Source organism: Amphiprion ocellaris, chromosome 10, assembly GCF_022539595.1.
Source record: "Amphiprion ocellaris isolate individual 3 ecotype Okinawa chromosome 10, ASM2253959v1, whole genome shotgun sequence".
NCBI lineage: Eukaryota > Metazoa > Chordata > Actinopteri > Pomacentridae > Amphiprion > Amphiprion ocellaris.
The window spans coordinates 12,436,693-12,461,301 of NC_072775.1; the positions used below are offsets into that span (position 1 = coordinate 12,436,693).

General features: G+C 39.4%; 2 protein-coding genes across 3 annotated transcripts; both read right to left on the bottom strand.

Annotated features, from left to right (window-relative positions):
* Window positions 1–113: 113 nt before the first annotated feature.
* Window positions 114–15,367, bottom strand: LOC111566852 (dipeptidyl peptidase 9). Of its 2 annotated transcripts, none has more exons than XM_023267646.3 (21): window positions 15,192–15,367; window positions 13,673–13,763; window positions 13,302–13,540; window positions 12,943–13,055; window positions 12,518–12,691; window positions 10,875–11,046; window positions 10,433–10,543; window positions 10,196–10,324; window positions 10,049–10,110; window positions 9,878–9,978; window positions 8,644–8,821; window positions 8,388–8,547; window positions 8,156–8,235; window positions 7,249–7,401; window positions 6,632–6,767; window positions 4,045–4,190; window positions 3,722–3,868; window positions 3,460–3,612; window positions 2,859–3,001; window positions 1,851–1,962; window positions 114–1,242 (listed from the first exon to the last, which is right to left on the bottom strand). In XM_023267646.3, the coding sequence occupies exons 2-21, from the start codon at window positions 13,726–13,728 to the stop codon at window positions 1,150–1,152; spliced, it is 2,658 nt and encodes an 885-aa protein (XP_023123414.2). In that variant the 5' UTR covers window positions 13,729–13,763; window positions 15,192–15,367; the 3' UTR covers window positions 114–1,149. The 2 variants fall into 2 exon arrangements, with proteins under 2 accessions (XP_023123414.2, XP_023123415.2); XM_023267647.3 differs by having other exon boundaries at window positions 10,875–11,043; window positions 15,192–15,365.
* A 955-nt stretch (window positions 15,368–16,322) lies between these two features.
* On the bottom strand, window positions 16,323–19,427 carry rps15 (ribosomal protein S15). The gene is made up of 4 exons (XM_023267655.3): window positions 19,366–19,427; window positions 18,862–18,947; window positions 17,402–17,636; window positions 16,323–16,484 (listed from the first exon to the last, which is right to left on the bottom strand). The coding sequence occupies exons 1-4, from the start codon at window positions 19,366–19,368 to the stop codon at window positions 16,371–16,373; spliced, it is 438 nt and encodes a 145-aa protein (XP_023123423.1). The 5' UTR covers window positions 19,369–19,427; the 3' UTR covers window positions 16,323–16,370.
* Window positions 19,428–24,609: the final 5,182 nt, after the last annotated feature.

Sequence of the window (24,609 nt, forward strand, 5' to 3'; positions counted from 1 at the left end):
ACTTACACAGCCTGGTTGCATGCTGCGACATGAGACAGGACAACAAACGCTGCAGCGAAACACACAAATAACCCGTAGCTCCTTGTTCAAGAAGACCGCAGTAAAGGAAAGCCTGTGATTGATTCATACATTTATTCAGTATCATGTACAAATTGTAATTCGGTGGTACAAAGCTGTTGTAAGACTCCAGTGCTCACCCTCCTGTTGCCTTTATTGCAGTAAAAAAAGGAAATACCAGCATGATCAAGAGTCAAGAGGTACTTTGGCAAATATAAATTATGTGTTAAGAAGGCAAGCAGACATCTTGAGCGAAGTGATGTGAGGGGAGAAAAACGGCGCAAAAATGTCAATGAGCGGCTTCCATTGGTGCTCATTAAAAAAATGAATAAAATCCATAAAAATATTTTACTTTAAACAACACACTTAAAACGAGTGGACAGAGGAAGAGCCGTGACTTTCTTCCTTTCTTCATTAATACACAAACTGCAAGGTACAGTATGTATGGATACTGCCATTCTGTGCGCGTGTGGTCGTGTCCGTGTGGATGCATGAGATAAACACTATTTTACATATGTAGTGCGAGAGCTCATGTCTGCAAATGGGTGTATAGATTCCATTTCTTATCCGTGAACTGTAACCCCGTTCCTACCACTGACTGAAACGAATAAAACAGGTGGGGGGGGACTAAACAACACGATAACATTTGGCAAAAAACCCATTATAGTTGTGGAGATGAGGACGTGGGTGAGCGATGAGTCAATGTGACACAGCCTGCAAATATTTCTCCATATGTCCTTGTCTTTGTTCAGCTTTCAGGGTGAGACACCAAATCTCTGTGCTCGTAAACCATACCCCAGACTGTACACGGGGGGGGTGGGTGGGGAGGGGATGGAGGAGACAGAGCGAGTAGCAAGTGACGGAACAAGACAGACAGAGCAAAAGAAGAAGTGGAGAAGTGAGAGTTCATAGGAAAGAGTGGCCTGTGGTTTTTGCTGAGTGTCTTGTGGTTCTCGATGACGGAGCGAACAGTTGGAGACGGTTCGGGATTGACGGAGGGGGAGTTATGGGAGGGTAAAGATGGGCGGACAGTTGGAGGGGTCAAGGAGGACAGAGGGGAACTAGACTTCGCTTCTCCCCTGTTGTCTCGTTTCAGAGGTATTGTTGTAGAAAGTGCAGCAGCATTATCTCGTAGTGCTCTCCGGACTCAGGGCAGCGAATACTGTGCCGCTCGTTGGGGTAGACCTGGATGAGTTGGAACACAGCAACAAAACATTAAAGACTCAATCAAGAAATTAGTGCACAAGATGTATGTACCTGATTAAATTGTAAAGAAAGTCTAGACCAAGATGGTGCTGCAGATGGCAGCCTCGGCACGGCGCTCCATAGGAATTACTGTTTTTGTATATTCCTTTCTAGCTTGTAAATATCTGTATATATTGTGTTATATTTAATTTTACTGTGACCATTTTTTTCTCCCCGTTCTTCTATCTGTAGTTTCTTTATTTTTTATTCTCTTTCTATATTCCTAGGGTGACACCAACAGCCAAAACCAAATTCCTTGTAGGTTGTGTATGTAGTTGCCCATTAAAGCTGATTCTGAAATGTCAGGCTAAATGATCCAAATGCACAATAATCTTAATTTTTAAATCTATAATCTAAATAACTGTATTCTGTTACCTGAAGTAAATGTATTTAACTGCCAATAAATATGACAGTGGTCTAAGCCAATATATAAAAATCCATTTACTGTGAACATTAAACAGTCATTAAGGGTGAATGTGCAGTTTTTTGTGTATTTATCAGTGTAAAATGTGCTCCTAATACATGAGAAACAAGCCTCTGACACTAACCTGAAGCTGGTACGGCTTCCCAGCACGGATTATCTGAGACACTAGGAAATTAGTGTGGAAAAAGTGCACATTCTCATCTAGAAATCCATGGAGAATAAGCAAACGGTTGGGCCTGGAATGACAAGAGTTACATGGTTACAATATGATTTAGTAAAAGATCTCCTCCAATGAAAATCTAGCTCTAAACCTTGTGTCCATATAGTGTTTTTATATGCTGGAATACACAAAATATACCGTCAAAGCCATAGCTATGGAGTGTTTTCAGCTTAAAACTGCAGCATAATAATGACAGTTTGAAAGATACAGATTCAGACGTTCAGGGTTACGTATGAAATAAACTTTAAGAACCAATCCCTGCCGGCTGGGACTTTCCACATCAGTATTTTTTTTTCAGAATCAAAATAAATTCAGAGTGACAATGAGGCCATTTTAAGGTAGGAAGGGGTCATTTTCATGGAACCATCCTCTAAATATGTAACTCTGTTGATCATATATAAGTTTCAGCGGTTTCACCGGTGCCAAGAGAGGAACTGTAAAATATTATAGGCTTCCATAGAGTGGTAAGACATACACTGCAATTTTTTTGAAATAACATATGCCGTCCAACATCCGTGAAGCCTGAACTTGTCCAAAGAAATTCATAGAAAGGTTCAAATTTCAGCTGCAGGGCATCAGCGATTCTCGGCTTCAGCATCCCAGAGCAGTGCTCCAACATGCCATTTGTCAGATGCTCATAGTTTCTTACGTGAACACTGAAGCTTGATCTCTACTTGAACCTCAAATCTTTTCAAAAAGGTTACATATGGGCACACTTAAAAATGCCTGCCACAGAATAACAAAACTGTCTTTGGTACTTATGTGTCGACCTAACTGAAAATGAAGCATAATTTAACAGAAATATAATAGGTTGCATCCTACAGTCTTGATTAAACAAAAACAGTGATTTACAAAACTATTCAAATCCTACACAAACACAAGCACATATACTGCAGATGTGTTTGGACTGACTCGCTGGGCAGCTTGTCTACGTGCAGAGCCACAGATCCTTCCTCGTAGCCCTGCTGGTTGTTCTCAGGCACATCCATGTAGCGCTCTGTGTAGCCCGTGTCGTAGGCCATCCACACCGTCACCGGGGCACCTGCAATAGCCAGCTGGCAGCGACACACAATGTTGTCAAACGAAAGGGAATGCAGCTTAAAAAACAAAGTGTCATTATTCATCAGAGAGGAGTTCAAAAGATACAATGCAAGAGGAAAGTTATGGTTTAGATTTACTGGATAAAGTAGAATTAGCTGAAATTATTCCACAGTACACTTTGATGTTATGACTCAGTTGCACAACAGTTCTCTCCTTCGTCCTCGGTGAATGCGAACGACACATTATCCAACATAGACACCATGTGGATGCAAGTTGCAACTGCATCACAAATTCAGTTAGAATTAGTGCTTCAGGAATTAAGCAATTCTCAGTTTATAGTTCATCAGGCAGTGATATAAACAACTGCTTTCTCACCTCTGATTAAAGGCGACAGCAGAGGAAGCGCACTGATAGAAAGAAAGATGATGGTTTAACGATACAACGACAGTGAAGGATGAAAAGGCCTCCTAACCTTGAAGATGTTGGGCCGCTGGATGAGGCCCATGAGAGAGAGGAAACCACCGTAGGACCAGCCATGAATGGCAACACGGCTCAGATCCACGAAGTTAAACTTCTCTGCCACATACTGCAGCCCCTCCACCTGGTCTTCAATCTCCACCTGACCCTGCACAACCAAAACGAACAGAAAATGATTTCAATTGGCACTAGCACAGGCACCTTTGTCTCTACTTTACGAACACTGGATTCATTTTATTATCGGACTCTTATTTTACCATTTTGTTTTTCAGAGCTCCTTCAAATTCAAGGCCCCTCTGGCAGGAACCCCTCCCATCAATGACGACCACAGCGTAGCCGAGAGAGGCCAGCGTGTTCAGACGGAGGTACTTCATCCCCTTGAAAGAGTTGTTAACCAGCTGCACCTAAATACACACAGACGCACAAAATCTTCCTCAAAATGCTTTGGCTTTTTTTCCCCTCACACAGTAATTCAGGTTCAAAGCGACAATTAGGGGCCATAAGGTGAAGACAGCCATGACAAGGTCTCACTGGACATGATGCCAAATAATTACACCACAGACTGAACAGAACTACAAACCTGTGGGCCTCCATACACGAAGAGAACAGTCGGGTGTTTCCTGCCAGGCTGCAGATTGTGAGGCTTGTAAACCATCCCATAAAGTTGGAAGCCTGACTTTCCTGGAAAGTCAAAAATCTCAGGTGGATTGTAATCTCCCGGGCAACCTGGAACACATATAACACATGTGGTTGTTGGTTAAGTATTTGCAGAAACTAGCAGAAGTTGTGGCTCATATCCAGTTAGAATGTGACCTGAAACGACACGACCGATTGTACTGGAAACTCAGTGGAATGTATTTAGTGTATGAAAACAGTCAGGAAAAAAAATACATTACACACAAATAATACAGAATATAAATGCTAGATTAGGAATTACATTATGATACATTTTCATGTGAAAGTTACTGACACCCATCAGCTTTTGATACTTTTATTTTGTAATTCTTAAACTGTTTCGCTTTGCACTTGTTCAGCTACATCCGAAGCAGAGTAATTATGTGATAGTACCATCATGCCAAGTACCTCTGTTAGCCCTTTTCGACCAAAAAAGAACCGGGTGCTAGTTCTTTGCTAGTTCAGTGCTGGTGCTTAGTTGGTTCAAATCTCGTGCCTCTTAAGAACCGGTTTGCTTTTCCATTGGCAAGGAGCCAAGCTAGAGCAACGTCATTGTGTCACTGTAAAACGTCAGTACGTCACTGCATGTGTAGCCGTTCAACAACGTTCGCGCATCATAACCAGGCAAGTGCCGTTCCTGACTTTGCAAGCCTACACTACAATCCAGAAACAAATAATCAAACTGTTAGCAGCTACCGGTCTTCATCATAGTCACAAGCAACGCCGACTACGTTTGAGAAGACAGGTAAGTGCCAGAGATGTTGATTCTTAACAGTGAACGTGATAGCGTTAGCTTGGCTACTTAGCTTCGACTATGTTTGCATCCATTACATAGCGGTTAAACAAACGCAATAAGTTGATGATAGTATCTATGTTTATCTTTATAGATGATCTTAAGGTTAATTGGGAGGCAGAGGTCAGCTGTTGCCTGAGCACATCTGCGATCACGCTACTGGCATCCATATTTACCAGTTTTCAAAACACTAATACTACTACTACTATTCGCTCAGTTGTTTAAAAGTGGTGGTTCTGTGTTTCTGCCGTTGATCGTTGGTCACTGTGACGTACTCGGTTCGGAACCCTGACCCAGCAAAGAGTTGGTGCCTGAAAAGCACCAGTTTTTGGAGCTTGAGCCGGTCTTAGTTGGTGGAAACACGAAGAACTGGTGCTAAATCAGGCCCTGGTTCCAAACTAGCACTGGAACCAGCTTGGTCCAGGGGCCTGTGGGAGACCCTGTATTCAGGACGCACTTAGCCTTTGACTCCTCCTCCTCAGCCAAAGCAGAAACATAAATACACAACAAGACAATCAAGGACTGCCTTCCCTAAACCGGTGCTCTAAATGAGTCATAAACAACAATTAACTCTGACATAAATCGCTCATGATGTTGTCCATGTCTGAGCACCACAGTATCTGATTGCTGTCAGGATTGTCTGGAGGACGCCACTGTAGATCAAACTGACCGTCCTTGATCTAATCAAAACCACACCACAAACCTTCCCCTACAGACTTGACTCAGTTCTATTGATTTTTTTCAAAAATAAACCCACAGATAGGTGGGGGCAACCTCCATACATGTCTGATGCTCGAAAAATGTATATACAGTGACTTTCAACCAGTTGTTCCTGTTTGGGCTCTGATTAGCTCTGGAAGGGCACCGTCAGCTGAGACATTTACTTTTGATTCAGAAACATATCGTCATGTTGTCTAAATAAAATAAAATAGGGTTTTATGTAATCATTAAGTCTCTGTTTTATGGGGTCAGATTATCCTATAAGAAAAACACACCAAACTGAATCAGAATCAATTTGTTTTTGTTTAACTTTTTTAAACTTAGGTTTGTAATTTGTCATGAACCTCACCCAAAGTGAAAAAAGTTACTGTTAAAACTACTAACATTTATCAAAAGTTACTTTCCAGTGTAGCTGGCACTTTTTAAATACCTGGCAAATGAACTGAGCAGATGTTTAAAGGCACTTTACACCACTGACTCTTGGCTGACCTTTCATTTCATGATGCCAAACTGCAAATTGTAGACATCCAACAAATATTTTGGTTCGAACAAGTCACTTCTTGTCTACATAGTCAGGGGTTTTGTGCAAACAGGAACTTTTAGTGTCTACTCAAACAGAGTTTAGCCAGTGGCAGAGGAAAATCACCAGCTGAAAAAGGATAAGACTGGAGAGGGAAAAATATGTTTTTTTAGAAATAAAAAATGTATTAGTTGAGGTTCCATCTCAAGCATAATAGATATTTTGTGTATCTAATGTAAATAAGATTTCAAATAGTGGAACACAGAGTAATAACCTGTACTGTACATGGACTGATTAGTTTACTGCTGAATGGATTTATCCTGTAAAGGCTCGTTCTGAGAAAAGTCTGCAATGGGGATTGTGGTGGCTGTTGGATACTATCTGTACATGTCTTTGTATCTTTCTAAGGAAAACAACTGTATAGTTAGTTTGTTTTTTATGAAATCAAATCTTGGTTACCTGGTGATTCCATCATGCTGGCCCAGAACTCGGGTACCATGTGTAACGGGTCACCTTCTGAGCTGGTCAGCTTGTAGACATGAACACAGGGAGGCGTACTCACATTACTGTAGTGGCTGACGAAAAAGTCAAAGTTCTGCAGAGGGAGAGAAGAAAGAGAAGCCCCAAAAATGATTAAAATAACAACAAAATTAAAGCAAGAACAAAAAGAAAAGGGCTGCAAGAGGAGGGAATGTGATTACAATACCACATCAAATACTGCAGGGTGCTGTGTTGCAAAGACACTCATGAGCTACTGTCAAGTGTAGAACGTTGCTGCCACCAAGAAAACATTCATCCTACATACTGCAAACTACACAAACCAAACCCCTGCTCTGACAGCTTTCATCAAACTTCAGGAAAACCTTTCTATAATCACCATTTCCTTTACTCAGACATTTGCTTTGTAAAAAAATATTCATGCCCACTTGTAGCACAAAGAACTATACAACAGAAGGCATTTCTGTTGTAGTATGTAACACTGTTGGGCGATACATTTAGAAGGTGGATAAACAGCTAGACAGATTGAATGTGCACAAGGGCAGGCCAACAATGGGCGAACAAATAAACGGTTATACCTGACTAACAGAGCAGCTATGAGAGAAGCCAGGCTTGGTTAGTCTGACCACATCTCCGGGTGACTCGCAGCTGACCACGTAGAGGTGATGCTCCAGAGGAGTGTCCCTGGTGCCCTGGAAGTACACCAGCTTTGTCGCCTCATTCACCCAGATCTAGCAAGTGATAATGAGAAGACAGCAGGTGTTAGCAGATGGTGTCAGGTATTTTAAGGTGGTGGGTAAAAAACATAAATGGAGCCACTGAAACATCTTCACTTGCGAACTATAATATTGTTAAGAAATCTGACTCCCAGTCCTGAGTGTTAATATAAAAGCTAAGGGTGTGTGGCAAAAGCTTCTACAATTCAAATCAACTATAAAGTCAGAAATTATGAGCCAATTATATTTTTTAATACTTTGGCTTTTGGACATTAGTTTCTAATCAGATTGTAAAGGTGTCAAAGGTTAACATGATGTTTTTCAGTTTGATGCCATTCATACCCAATGAAATAATGTCTGATTTTTGAAGAAATTATTATATTCAGTCGACCAGTTTTAAGACTGTGCAGCTGCACAATGTTCCAGAGAACCAGACTGAAGATAAAAATCTCCTGAAACAAGCAAAAAATGCAGTCAGCTATAGTGCAAGCCTGACAGAACCCCTCTGGGGAAAATACAAACTGTCTGGTGATGTCGATCAGCTGCAGACTTCAGGCACTGCAGCATAAGTTATTCATTTGAGCTGCACACGAAAACTATAGCTCAGAGTCCAGATTTCAGCTTAATAATCATTATTTTACTTCAAAATCCATGTGCTGAAGTCAGCATCAAAACTGCACAATTATTCTGTTAGTGCATTCTAAACCCCTGTGCATATACTTTCTAGGTGTGAATTGAATTTATTCAGCACTGACAGACTTTCTCTAACCTTGGAACCATGTCTTGCCAGCACTTCCCATTCTCCACTGGTCAGTGTAACCTCCTCTTTGATTGCACATTTGAAGTCTCCTGCAGATAAGATAAGAGTCAGCATGCTCCCTGACATACAAGAAACACTTTGGCTGAGAGATAAAATATTAGCTTTGAAAACACATATGTTTATGAGATTAATTTGACTATTTGATTTTTAAAAAATGTACAGGCATCTCCTTGTCTCTTACCTTCTACATGCTGATAATCCTCTGTCCAGTGGCAGCAGCCCGGTTGTAACAGAGATGTGATTTTATACAGATGGCTGAAACCTGTTTTAGACTCATTTACCCAAATGAAAGTAAATTCATCTTCTGTTGTTTGAATAAAGGGATAGAAAATATCATGAACCTGCGGAAATGGGAAAAACAGTGACAACCGTTACACTTGGGTAATTAGAAAGTTGCTTGAGGTGATTCAAAGAGTGTGTCATGTGATAAGATTTACATTTATCCAGACATCTGTTGTCTCTTCGTAGATTATGTAGGGCTGTGTGTTGCTGGGCACGGCCTCCAGACTCTCCTGTCTCAGAGCTGGGTCATCTGTCACAGGGATGAAGAGAGCTGGCGGCAGCAAAACAAGCTGGAGTTTCCTCTGACTGCGATCCAACAGCACTGCCCAGCCACTGAGAGCACACCAAGCAAAAGACTGCTTTATATGGCAGGACTAGTTGATGATGGAAACAGCTCAATTACAAAGAAATGATGAACTTAACAATGCTATACTACAAACTAATATGTCTGAAAATAAGAAAAAAAACATGCCCATACATAATATAAAAAAATCCACTCAGCAATCTCCTACTTGAAATTAAAATACAGTGGTGCCTTGTCTATTGTGGGGGTTCCGTTCCAGACTCCCCTGCGATAGACAAAAATCTGCGAAGTAGCGACTATATTTATTTTATTATTTACATGTATTGTAAGGCTTTATAAACCCTCTCCATACACCTCTCAACACCGCAGAGCAACACTTTGTGCAGCGATCAGACGCCTATGTGAAATGGACAAGGCGATATGCTGAACGCTGCTACACACAGGAGACTGATGCTACGGTCACTGAGCCAATCAGCACCCAGCGCTGTATGCTACGCATTTTATTTATATTAAATATTCTTTTAATATGTTTTAATTAATATTTTTATATATTTCTGATATTGTTTTCCATGTTTTTAGGCTAGAAAATGCTTATTTTATAGCAAAAATACTTAAAATAATGTAGCGATCGCAGAGCCAGTAGCTATGACTGAACTATTGTGCTGCAATGCACCATGGGAGTTCGGGGTGTTGGGGGTTTAAATGTCATTATTGTGGTTTATGTTAGTGTTACAGTGTTATTAGTGTTTGCGTTGTGTTTTTGTGGTTTAGTCAGCCTAGTTAGTTAGGGCCGTGAGTGTGAAATGTGGCATGCTTGATGACTTCCTGACACATTTTCAAAGATGCTGCTCTCCGTGTGTCAAAATAAAAGCTTTTCAACACAACTCGCCACAATAACAACCATATAAAAATACATATATACTGCAAAATCCGTGATGCCAAATACAATTTACAAATCCGTGATACAGTGAGACCGCCAAAAGTGAACGGCGATATGGCGAGGGACCACTGTATCTCCTTGGTTTGCTTTGAGAATTCCAGCATTACGGAATCAACATAATTAAAGTTTTGACTGGAACACTCACAATTTGCCGTCACTTGTCCATCCTACTCTGGCGATGTATTCTGTCCCAGGAAACAAAGAGGTGAAGGGAACGACGAGCTCTTTATCTTGTGTGCTCACGATCTGTAAGTATAAAAACATTAGCAACACCAAGCTACTGTGCTGAAGAACAAAAGGTTAGCGAAACGCTCACCCTTCCTTGATGATCTGTCTTGATCTCTGCCAGTTTAAGGGTAGCCTGGGGATTTTTGCTACCTGTAAATAAGACAGTAGCAGAGTATAAATGATATTAATAACAAATATAAAACGTGTGTTTAGAGTTTAGAGGGGCTGCACTGACCTGTTCGGGGATATCTGTATGCGTCTGCTTTCCGCTCCTCCAGTGCTGGAGATGGAACATGAATAATTTCTACTTCTGTCTCATCCACCTCTTCATACAGGAGGTACACTGTTTTACCTCCACTGGGGTCTGATGAGAGAAAATGAATGACTTGGACTGTAAACAGAACATCATGTCTGCACACAAACAGAACTTATAGTACTGGCTAACTGGGTCTGCAAGGAACCAATTGCTGACCTTCTACTGCTGAAGGACTCCACCAGTAACCAGTGAAACGGTCAAACTCTTCCTGAATGACAAATGTTGCTACACCTGCAGACTTGGGGTCTTCCTTAACATTATCTACACCTGGAAGAAAATAAAACGATGAGGCAAACAGCTTTCATCCATGTAACAATATATGCATAATCTTAAACACAAACACGAGTTAATACTGAGTAATTATGTCTCAAAAGTTACGTTAGAATGTGGAAACTCAAGGAAGTTGTCTTTCTATGTTGTATTATGAAATGAGATGATGGTAAACATAGTCAAATTGATATAATCTAAAATCAAAACCAGGGCAATCTTAAACATTTACAGATGTATAGTGTATAAAAAAGCTTTTTAATCAAGTAAACTGATTTACTGCATGACCTTTACATCTACTACTTAAATGATTCCAATGAAGCCTTCAGACCTTTATGGCAGTACGTGAGCCTCCTTTCTTCACATGTCTTAATGTTTGCTATCCACAAGTCGTTGTTGTTGATGAAGGCTATGAAGTTGGGGTCTCCAGGACAGATCTTGGGGTCCATTCGGGTCCCTGAGCACTGGGTCTTGATCTCCACAGGCTTTACAGGAGCAGACTGCTAAAACCAACATACACAATCTTAGTCAAAGGCACACCAACACAGAAACTCCTTATGAAAGCATCGTGGTAAAAGCAAATGAATTAATCTCTAAATCTTGAGCTACAGACAGTGACAAAGACGTTCGGAAAGTTATTTGCAAACTGAAGTAACTTCATCACCAACATCCGCATCATTTGTTGATATGTCAAAACAACAGCTTGCGTTTGTCAGCTCACACAACCATGTAAATGACATGACATAAACATTCATATTCAGATACGATGACTTTTCAATGCGTCAATAAGAACAACAGTGATCACAAAACACAGCCCAGCAGCTCATTTTATTGAATGACTGAAAGTGCAAATATTTTTTCCAATATATATTAACCTATGTAATTTCTTTAATCTATAAAAGTAATATATGTTTCTAATAATTGCATTTATTCACTACTTGTCCAGTTCGTTCATTCAATAAGCTGTATCTTGTTACAACCATCAACAGCATCCAGCACCAACCATAAGTGGAAAAATGAAAAAGATTGTATTCAACATTAAAAAAGTAACTTTGTGCAAAACATTCAAAGTAAAATGCATCTTAAAAGAGCATTTCCTATTTCAGTGATAGAAGTATTGCACAAATGTTGACCAAACTGTCAAAAATCAATACTGTTTAAGGAGGTTATCCCTCACATTGTGATTTCATCGGCACTTCCCGATTCTTCCTCATCTGGCCTACAGAAAACCTATGCAGGAATTAGTCTGATTCTTAGACCTCTAAAACTGGGCATCAAATGCAGTGTAGTGTAGGTGGAAGAATCAGAAAAAACACAATACATCTTGAGAAATTTCAAAAAGTAGCTGCATTAAAGTCATAATAAGCACAAGCATAATGTAAAAGAGACAATAAAGAGCATCTCTTACAAACAGTAAAACAGTCCCGATCAGTATCCCTGATCTAAATTCCACCTGCTCACAATATCTCACATGGCAGTCCTAAAAAAACACTACATTATAAGTTTCTAAAAGGTAGGACTGATGGTCAATCTTTTCCTTACTGCAATGGCAAAAGATCAACAACTTGGATAACGTCAAAATTCAAAGAATGGTCTCATGATCACCTTTTCTTCCAATATCTGCTTCAAATCATGACAAGCACAGTGGTAGATTTGAAGCACATTGTATTATAATACATAGATACTAAGACTTTTTGTACTCTAAGGTAACAGTTTTATCATTAATTACAAACATAAATGGACAACATAACATTGAATATCAAGTAATTCATTTGCAGCAGGAACCACTATGCATTGACTTACTGATATCATTTATCATAGTTTCAGACACAAGCAAGCATATTCAATGTACCAGTGCCACTAATCAGCTGTACTGTGGAATTCCGACCTTAGAGACCTTTACCTGGCTCTGAATTACATATATCCTGAGTATTTAAGAACTTTAAATTGAAGCAATGACAGCAGTGCACTCACGATGAAGCCATTGTTGCCTCCGTCTTGACAGTAGAAGAGGCTATTGCTGGCCTGGAAGAGGAACAGGCCTGTCCGAGAATGGTAGTCATAGGAAGTGATACCAAATGCTCCCAAACGTTTGCGCTCCCTCAGCAGTTCTTCCTCTCGTGAGTAGGCCCCCTGGTGTGGTGTAGCCTGAGAAAAACGACAAGAAATCATATGTACAACTTTACAATTCACTGAAGAGATTTTATTCAACTTTCCTACATAAATATGCTTCAGTATACAAATATATACAGCATGATTAGTGTGAAACATATGACTAAACCACAGTCACCTGATCCATCCCCTTGAATCATACTTGTATAACATTTTCAGTTTCAATATTAATACATTGTGATGTCCACTGATGGAGCTGCACGAGCAAGAAGAGCAGGGAATTTCACCTGGAAGTGATCCAGCATCTGTTTCCATGACAACACTAAGAGGGCCTCTTTCCGAATCTTCTTGGGGATTTCTGAGTAGAGTAATGAGTTTTCTCTGCTTCCATAAGGCATTCCTGATAGGCACATCGAATAACACAAAAACGGCTTCAGCAACAACAACAAAAAAAGCTTGTGCTAACTGGAGAAGGAGGAATTTAACACACTGATTGTTTTAACATCATGAGGCAATCATATTCTGCTGCCTAGAGCAGGAAAACACAACTGAGGTCAAGGGAAAGCAGTACAACGGGGCAGCATATAGACAATACAAATCATAAGGCAATGCATGGGATTTTTTGTGAAGTTTTAACTGAGCTTACCGAGGTAGTACAACCGGTGGGAGTGGGGTCCATTCTCATCCTTTTTCTGCACAAACTGGAAGTCATGGGGAGCCTTGTTGGCGATCATACCCGAGTACTTCCTGCTACAGTGGATGATATCACGGAGACCCTCCCAAGAGTGTTTCTCTACAAAGAACTGAGACGGGACATCCTCCATCTCCACCACCTCTGTGCTGTCCGAAAGGCCGTCCACAGCCGTCATCCTCACGGTCACACAGCTGGTTGTCGACATTACAAAGACGTGATAAATGGTACAGAAGGCCCACACTTTATAGAATCGGTTAGAATATTATTCATTCATTTTACTTGGCATCACACATATTAAATTGGACATTACATAAATACTGTACCTTTTCCAAATGCCCTCTTTATTGTCGCAAAGTTTGACCTTCTTGACTCTATGCATTCACCGGGCAACACGCCTGACTCCAATTCTGTACCCTATGAAAAAAGCATAAAACTAAGATCATTTAAAATCCCTACACAGAGTTAGATAGTTACAAATCTGGCATATGGGGACAGCGATTCCTCATAGCAACAGCTAGATCTGGATATATGTTTGCCTGAATCGGTCTCCCAACTTGTCTTAAAGGATATTCGTGGCTGTGGACGACACAGTTTTGCATTTGCTTTGTTATATTAGTCCTCAAAGTACAACACAAATGATCAAAGTGGGCCCCAAAGAGAGGGGAGGCAACAAGGATAACTTGTGAAGTCATGCATTTTAAAACAACAAACCAGAGTGACAATCAAAGATCATAATTCCTGTTAAACCTCTTAAGTAATAAAACTTAAGCAGTACATAATCAGCTGCTGTATCTACAGCTCTGCGACAGGTGAAGTACCAGACTTAGGGAATACCCCACATTCCATCCTTTATAATCCATGTTGGGCCAGAGATTAGTATGATGCAATCAGCTGTGGGAAAAAAGTCATACACCCTACACAGGTGAAGTGCTTCTGTAATATAACTGCTTTGGAGATTATGGTTTACTGGTCTGACAGAGTGATGATCAAACAGATCTGTGTTTAAGAGTTCACAACGAATACAACAACAATATACCTCACAATATGTCAACAGTTCCCTAAACAGAAAATCAATCAATTAACAGTAACATGGATTAAGATGACACCTAACTGAGAAATCTGTATGGTGAATTATAGTCGTGTTTGTGTATATGTAAATTGAGACTGGCAAAAACGCAAATCTGACTTTTTATTTGTCTCTGCAAGAGGAAGTGGATCTGTAACGTTACTGCTAGCTGTCTTCTGCGAAAAATCCTCCCCTGAACATTAAACTTTAACTTAACGTGGTCTCTGTCTTATAATATATGTTAAAATGAAGAGAATGGAACTACAACTTGCAACATTACACATGGAAAAAGCTTATTTTGCTCAGCTTGATATTTGATAGCTTTCAGCAGGCTAATCTAAAGGGTGGGAAACAAGTCGAGCGAAATAGTAAATAACCGGCACCACTGATGTTAACAGTTAACGTTAGCTAGCCTACAATAGATCTTTGTTCTCAGACTGAACTCCTCAGTCACACCGGGAGAAACACCGGCAAATTCATTTCGGTTAACATTTTAAACGGTACCAACGTCGCTTTCCTTTTGTGGTGAATGACAAAATCCCAAGTTGTTAGAAACGGGCAGTTATAAACCGTGTCTATTTAAGAATCTCTCTCTTCGCTACATTTTGACATGACAGCTCTCCTCTGTCATTTTCGCTCTGAAGCTAACCAGCTAGCTACCGTCATCCTAGCTAGAAGCTAGGTAGCCGCTAGCTAGCGGGAGCTGCTTTTCTGTGAAAACAGCCGTTCGAACGAGCGTCGCTAAGACACAAGCTAAAATGAGGTTAAAAACTTACCAATCTGGCCTCTGTTACTTTAACCAGGTTACAGACTTTATTAGCTTGGTGTCAATAAACAGATCTTGCGGCTGCTTGAGGTTGTATCCATGGCCCAGAATGGCCACACAGAAAATGTAGCTGGCTTTAAGATCGGAAGGAAGCGGAACCTTAGCGCTGCTGGAGTACACTCCGGTACTTTTTTCAGGGCCGCACTGCTCTGGCGTCAGCGGTCAGTGGCTCTGATGGCAGCACTTATTTTAACCATTAACCTATAGCAGCTCCAAGCGCACATCAGCTTAAACTAAAGATGTTTGACACGCGAGGCTTCATCCAGATTAACCGTTAAGAGATGGTGACAGGAAAACCCGGAGACCCACGAGGACAATATTCTACCAGAAGTCAAAGCAGACGGACAGTGTTGTCAAAGAAAAGCACTATTACATGTCCTTATATTCATCTGGACCATCTGAGTGTATTTTAAAATGTTCTTTATAATAAAACTTTTCAAGCCTGTGTTGACAGGTAGTGGTGAGAGCTGAAATAATCACATTTACTCAGTGTAACTTAGCTTTCCAGTACAAATCACAACTATTTCTGTGTTATTTCAGTTATCTTGAAAACGTCCATAACCTTTATTAAAATTCCTCTCAAAATATCATCCATCCATCCATCCATTATCTATACACCGCTTAATCCTCACTAGGGTCGCGGGGGGTGCTGGAGCCTATCCCAGCTGACTCAGGTGAAGGCAGGGGACACCCTAGACAGATCGCCAGTCTGTCGCAGGGCCACATACAAAGACAAACAAGCACTCTCACATTCACACCTACGGGCAATTTAGAATAATCAATTAACCTCAGCATATTTTTGGACTGTGGGAGGAAGCCGGAGTACCCGGAGAAAACCCACGCATGCACAGGGAGAACATGCAAACTCCATGCAGAAAGATCCCGGGAAAGCCAGGATGCGAACCAGGGACCTTCTCGCTGCAAGGCGAAAGTGCTAACCACTACGCCACTGTGCAGCCCCTCAAAATATCAACTCATCAAAAAATATCAAATATCAGGTACCTACAGTCATATTATCCAATGAAACGAGGCTTTAATTTTCATGACAAAGCATTAGTCAAAAGAAAGGAAAACAGTCAAGTTGTGTGGAGCACAATTTTTTATTATTTATACAAAGAATACAGCCATTCTACTTCAGAGGGATGAAACGAGAAGAGTGTGTGGCTCCAATACCAGGGCGACCGTGCTTGACTGGCTTGTAGGTGATGGAGAACTCTCCCAAGTAGTGACCACACATCTCAGGCTGTGGAGAGGACAAACAGCAATTTGTTAGTAACAAGACAAATACACTGACAGATCGAATATATTTATTAGACTCAAGCCAACATTAAGATGACTAATATTTACTGAAACCTGAGCTCATCCTCAAACTTTAAAGAAAATCTCATTTAAAAGCTGAAAGTGACAAAGATGACTAGTGATACGTTGCGCTCCAATTTAAGCCTTAGAAGAGGAGCTATAAAATACTGTAGTATGCGGTAATTATGAGAATCATTGTGCTAATATATGATTTAGGCTGGACTATAATGTGTACATCTAAAGCTAGAAGCTGAAGAGGGTTTAGGAACAGGCATCACTTGCCATCCCATCCTTTGCGTGGCTGCTCCTGTAAGCAATATTTCTAGTGGCGTGTTATTATTCTGTAGCATCCTTTATTCATTATCAGTAGCAATTATTGTCACCGATCAATTCATGTTCTCGTCTGTTATGGAAGTTCTTAAGCTGATGTTTCAAGATGTGTTCTTGATGGGAGAATTAGATTTTTATTCCCTTTTTAATTAAACTGAATGGCTTATTGGATAGTTATAATTATAGGAATGCAAAACAACACATGCTAAAACAGGGGAGCATTACCTATTGCCCAATGTATTTCACATCTTTATGAACGCAAATAATTTTAGATTTTCTTTCAAATCTGTAATAGCTTTTTGATGACCATTTATCTTATTGTTGTACAACTGAGTATGTGTTTAATGTCCTTTACAACCATAGTCAAATGCAGCTTTGTTTAAAATAATTCTAACTTCAATGTGCAGTTTTAATACATTAACCCCAATGACAGTCTTCTTGAACATACAATTTAAGTCATTAATGTGGTGATCCAAGAAAGTTTTAAACTGTCTATATGCTTCCCCTCTTGCCACACCAAGAGCATCTCACCTTGATTTCAACCTGGTTGAAAGTCTTGCCGTTGTACACTCCAACCATGGACCCGACCATCTCAGGCAGAATGACCATGTCTCTCAGGTGGGTCTTCACCACCTCTGGTTTCTCCATGGGAGGAGCCTCCTTCTTTGCCTTGCGCAGGCGCTTCAGGAGGGACTGCTGCTTGCGGCGCAGGCCACGGTTCAGCCTCCTCCTCTGGCGGGCGCAGTACAGCTGCATCAGCTGTTCACTATAAAGAGACAGAGAGCAGTGATGTTATCATCAGCAAGCACAAAGACAAAAGAAATTGTGAGCCAACACTACTTTAATAGTGTCATCTTCACTGAAATAAAGAAAACATCTGAAAAAAGAGCTACGTAAGAATTTGACAATAAAAATGTGGTCATACAAGCGGCAAATTGTGGCTTTGTCTGTCTCATGTTAAATTTGACTAAAACCTACCCAATTTCAACCTTTAATCGATAAGAGTCTGTCAGACAGTAATGGCAGGAACTCAAAGAATGAGGACAATGTTTTTGCTGCGTTCCAAAATGCGTATTTTTTAAAAAGTTATAGTACGTTTGCAGCGGTTCTTTAAAAGTACGGAACGTTTCATGCAGCATGTATACAATTGGAACATTCTACTTACTCACAATAGAGCACTTGAAGATTGACAGTCTGTAGTGCGAAATTAGTGGTCATCTGTCAGTGGCTCAAACTTGTTTAACCCTTTGATGCACAACATGGGTCAAAAGTGTGACCCAAATCCAATGGAAAATGGGCTTCTCCTGACCCACGCTGCGCATCAAAGGGTTAAACTTGCTAGATATACTGAGGATTGAATGGAATGACCAAAAAGGGATGCTGGTTCGCACACAGATAAATCAGACCAGACGTATTAGGACATCTCTTTTGTGTTTGGCATACTACATTTAACACACTATAATAGGGCATACTGACTGTTTTTGTTCATAGAAGATAATATGGCAGTCTGAATATTGGAACACACCAATTGTCAGCGACAGAAAATGGCGGTTTCTGAACTCACAGTATCTTGTGTTGTCATATTAAGGGATAATCTGATGTACTCTTTAACTACATATAATTAAAATGCCAAACGTTGCAGTATACTTTATCCTCAAAATGCAGGACAAACAGGCTCAGGAACAGTTTCTACCCATGATCCATCAGACCCCTGAACTCCTAACAACCATTTCATCTACCTACCATATTGCACATATCTGGCATCCTTTGCACATGGTGTCTTTTTCAATATTGTTTTGTTATATATGTACATTCGATTTTATTATTTAATGTTGATATTTTATTACGTACTGCTTGTTGTGCACCGTCCAGTGGAAGTTATCTATATTTTCGTCATGCCATGTATGGGGACAATAAAGCTATTCTATTCTATACGTTCAACTGTGCATTATACAGCACCAACAGCTCAGCCTCAACAGTGTGTCACTCACTAGGACATGTCCAGAAGCTGGTCCAGGTCCACACCTCTGTAGGTGAACTTCCTGAAGGTACGCTTCTTCTTGATCTCGGTATCTGCCTGGAAATGACGAGCATCACTGTCGGTCAGTATGTAGCTTTCACAGTTAGCATTTACGTTAAAGCGCAAATGTCTCAGACACAACTGCGCCATTCATCGTTATTAAACGTATACAGCACACGTTATTAATTCATGCATGGTAAATGTGGTACTGGTGTCACAAAATTTATTTTAAACCACGAGAACACATAACGCTGAGCCTCCGGTTTAGCTTAGCCACAGGCGGCCATAGCTTCGGCTAAAACAGAGCTAACAAACACAGCTTTATCCGCCATTCTAAACGACAATTTTTAACTAAATGATCAGTAAACGTGTGTAACTGTAGGATTGTATAATCAGCTGTCCTAATTAGCAACATGAGAAGTCGGATGCATGTAGATTATAGTTTGACAAGCCTCAGAATAGTACGAACACCTACCATCTTGCCTGGAGTTCCGGGGGAAAAGAACGTCTGCAAGTCTCGTAAGGCCGGTTATCGCGGGATTTGCGGCAAACATCCAGCGGTGTGTTCCGGCGTTGGTCCCCCTTGTGACCAGCAGATGGCGCAGTTTATTCCATTTTTCTGACCAGTATCAGGTTTCCACCAACGTGTCCTCCAGTTTTCATTGCCATTCATATTACCACAGATTTTTTAGTGGTAGATCTGCATTTCATGAGAAAAAAAAACAGTCACAGCTGAAAACTAAATTTAAAGCTCCATCTTAAGCAGATACAAACATTCAAACTCTGTGTATTCACTGACAACCATCTACTGATGTGTGAAAAGCTATCAGTCACATCTCACTTCCTCTATTAATGTGCAGCTTTAGAAAGACTGAAAAAAATGTGAAAAAAAATTGTAAAAGAAAAAAACAAAGCAAAACTGTGAAGACCTCATCGCAAGGGTGCAAAAAAAAGTTAAAAATGGTAGAATATTGTTCAAAAATTGTGGGGGAAAATGGCAAAAATCAGTAAAATAATGTTTATATGATATTTTAAATGCAGTAAAATGGCCACGCATTGTAAAAGAATGAAATATTTGTAAAAATACAAATATTTATCATGTACATTATATACAATTTGGACTTTTTTTTCAGTCAACATATAAATGAATACTTTTTTTAAAAAGTGATTCTACTAAATATTATCTGTGACATAGCAAAATAAAGAAAAATAACAATTTAAAAATAATTTAAAAATTTTCAGTTCTTAATATACACAACTTCTCTTGGAAAAAAATGGCAGATATTCATAAAATAATTATATTTTCTCTGATTTCAATACAGTTAAAAAAATAATGTAATTGTTTTGGGTTTAGGTGGGATTATATACATTTGGCATGAGGATGAATAATCTGAGTCATTAATAAACGTTCAACTAATTAAAAGCCTGTTTCACACAAATGTCTTCTGAGTTTCATTTATTTCATGAACTTTTACAGCAAATTGCCTTGAATAAATAAAGAGAAAACACAGGACAGCATAAAGAACCCCATAAACTGAGATTATATAGTACTATTTCTGTTTGTTTTGAAATAAAATTTATCACTACAGTCAAATATGTATTTAAAGTAATGTTTATTTCAGATTAATGAATGTGCACTGGTATATATATATATATATATATATATATATATATATATATATAAAAAATATATAAAAAATTTTCTTTTTCCTACTGTTGTACAAATATATTTTTATCTATTTTTGTACAAAGATATTACTTATTATTGTTTTGTGTATGCCTGGATGTCATACCCCACTGTTCTGAATAAAAGTTACTAAAAAAAATGTAAATTTTATAGTCAAGTATTGCAAGAGAATAATTGCATTTTGTTGTCATGTCCACAAATGCATATTTGTAAAAATATTTTTAAAAATTCATGCGGAAATATTTTTATGACTTACCTGTAAATTACCTCTTTTTTTCTGTGATTTTACTCGTCTTTATCAGTAATTTAGCAGAACAAAGAAAATAGGCAAAATAAGTGTAAATTGTGTAAAAAAAAATACAGTTAAAATCTGTTTAAACATACATTTTTAACCAAGTACTTCTGGTTTTGTTTTCCCACATTTTGAGATATCCTAACTGCCTCTCCCCTGATATAATGGTAAAAATCACAATGGACTAATTCAAATTTATTGTAGTTCATCCAGTGTTAAAATCGTCTTTAGTCAGATTGATATATCTTTGGACAGCAACACAAATTTTTGTAATTTTGCTTCCATACACCCCCACAGTGGGTTTAAAGTGAAGCAGTCTGGATGCGATAGAATTGTAGACTTTCAGTTTTAATTCAAGGAGTATATCAAAAATATTACATTAAGCCATTTTTACATACTTGCTCTCTTTTCACAGGCTCAAGTGACTTATAAGCAGTTTTGTAGCATGGTGTTGCTATCTTTTTTTTGTTGTAGTTTTTTTTCCTTTGAGATTTCTGATACATTATGAAGATGAAAAGTCTGGAGTTGTCTACTGATAGCTGTTCACAGAAACTTTCCATATGAAGCCCAAAGAAGTGTCAGTGTAAGCGAAGGAGGCCATCAGAGGACTGAAAAAACAAACAGACCTATCAAAGAGACAGTAGAAGTTTTAGAGGTGGTTAAATCTACAATGTGGTAGATTCCTAAAAAGAAGGAATGCGCTGGCGAGCTCAGCAACACCAAAAGGCCTGGAAGACGACTAAAGTGGCAGAATTCTTTCCTTAGTGAAAAAAAAATGCCTTCGCAACACCGAGCCAAGAAAACTCGAAAGGAGATATGGAGGCGTATGATTGTCAAAGTCTACAATCAAGAGACGCCTTCATGGATGTAAATACAGACGGTTTCCCTCAAAGGGAAAACACTGCTAGGAACAGAAAGGCCAGATCAGAGTTTGGTGGAAAACATATAAAAAAGCCTGCCTAGTTCTGGAATTAGAAACCTTAGATGGATGAAACTTAAATTAAATTTAAGGACTAGAGAAGAGTCTGGAGAAGGAAAAGAACGGCTTGTGATCCAAAGCAAACCACATCATCTGTCACATGCGGCGGAGGCAGTGCTGGCTGGTGTGGCTGCCAGTGGATCTGGGTCACTGGGTTTTCTTGATGATGTGACTGCTGACTGAAGCAGCAGGATGGATTCTGAAGACTATAAAGCTTCACTTTCTGCTCAGATTCACTCAAATGCTGCAAATCTGGGGCGACGCTTATCAGCCCAGATGAATAATGACCCAAGGCATACAATGAAAGCAACCCAAGAGCTCCTTAATGCAAAGGCGCTGCTTTTCTCTTCCTGAAGGCGACACAGAGGGCAGAAAAACCCATAACGAGCAGCAGCTGAAGGCGGCTGCAGTAAAAGCCTGGAAAAGCATTTCAAAGGAGGAAACTTAGTATTTAGTGATGTATTTAGTTCCAGACTTGAAACAGTCATTGACTACAAATGATTTGTAACCAAGAATTCAAAATAATCCTCATATTTATTATTATGACAGTGCGTCTATTACTTTTGAACTAGTGAAGGGGGGACTCAAGAGCTGTAGATGTGGTTGTAGTTCCTAAAGGATCATTGCAATGTGTTTGTTAAACCCTTTGAACTAAAGCTGAAAGTCGACACTTTCATGTACGGAGGCAGGATAATGAGAGCTGTGCCACTGTCCAAACACATAGACCTCACTATGTGCAATTTATCACTTTACTTGCAGACATATAGGGATTACATGCAAAAGCAGAGGTCCGGATCTGACTTAAACTAATAAACCCATGTGGACTACACATATAATTTCAAATTGAGCTCAACTGCATGAACTAAAATATAAAAGAACAACACATCTTTCTCAGTTTTGGCCTTAGTTGTGTCAAATGCAACAGCTTCACATTTGCTTTGGCAAACTTTCAGTAGAATAAATAAGTGTACAAGAGCATCAGAAGTCTCCGAAACAGAAGCTGGAACACAGCTGCAGCACTGTTTAGGTGGCACGGTACGATACGATTAGTCTTTATTCAGCCAATACAGAGGCACGACTGCTGCTTTTATTATCTGCAGGACTCACTACTGTGACTCTGGTCTCCACAAGAAGAACATATTTCAATTACAACTGCTTTAAAACTCGGCTGCACGTGTGTTGACTAAGACCACCATTTTAAAAGCCCCTGCACTGTCCACTGTCTCCTTTAGAACTGATTTTATGATCTTTTTATTGGTTTTTAAAACTCTCAATGGTCTTACTGATTTGTCGGATTTGCTTTTATCCTTTAAAGCTTCTAGAACCCTCAGGTCTTCTGGTAGGGGCCTTCAAATTAAACCTCAAGTCAGAACAAAGACCAATAGTGAGGCTTTGTTTGTTAAAGTTTAGTCTATTATTGTCTTTAGTTTTTGCTAATCTGAGTTATTGACTTGTCCTGCCGCTGACGTGTCCTCATTGCAGATTTAAGAGATTTTTGTACGTTTGCAGCATTTCCTACCTATTAAATAATCTGATTGACTAATTGATTTATAAAGAAGCAACCAAGAAGAGTCCTTTTCTAGAATAATTACAGATTATATGCAAAAAGATTAACATTTTATGTATCTACAAGCCACTGTGTACTTTCAAGTACCTGCTGCTTTTGTTGGCGTTTTGTAAACGCTTAGTTTAATTGAATTAACTTCAACCTATTTGTCATTTGTTTTTTTATATCCCAAAGCAACTTACAAACTATGAGTGCAGTGTTAGTAAGCTCGTTGGACATTGGTGCTATTTCTGTTACAAATTTATTATCACAGGCCCTGAGGTGTAATTTCTTTATTTCGTTCAATAATAATTGTTTGGGGACAGTGCCAGAAAACGTCATCACACCAGCATCTCAGCAGACAGATGAGGTGATGATAGATGAGAACTCAGTGTTTGACTACTGATCTGGAGAATATGACCACTTCACTTCTGATTACTAAAGCTCTGTTTGCCACTGGTTTCCGCCCACCAGCTAATGTTGTTTACAGTCAATTAACCTGCTTTCAAGCATATTTGATATCACTGACAGTTTCCTGTGACAATCAATCTAACAGTGTATTTTTGAGCACAGATGTGGAAGCTTATCTTCCACCTGATGTTCACTTTGTCACCTTCCAAGATAAGTATCCTTAACAAAATATAAATGCAATATGGAACACTTTATTACATTCCATTTTTTTGGTTGTTACATAGGGAAATGAGTATTTGTTGTTCCAGCACTCGGCATCCCTGGTATCCACTATACTGAAAATGATAATGAGTTGATTCAGAGTGGAGTCATAGACCAGAAACTACATGTCAGCAACAAGTCACACATCTGCAACACATAGTTAATGAGGTTGTCGATGGGTTGATGGACATTTTAGGGGACAGAATCTTGTCAGACACCCAGAGCTGCCTGAAACACTTAGAAGCCAAATGGTGGAGTTGTGGACATTCAAGTGTGTGGCTACAGCCTGAACTGACATGCCAGCATCCATCACACAAACAGCTCAATCAAACCGTCTTTCTTTTGTCATCTGAATACAGCCACATTTTACAGTCACTGGTTGCTGGTCACACTATCTAATTGTTGTCCTTTAATCCCAAACTGGCGTTAGGGTTAGATTAGTACTAGATTGTTCATATTCTTCTGGATGTACAGATGACAATATTGCACATTCTTTCACGAGTATAAATACTGATATTTAAGTATTAACATTGAGCAGATTTG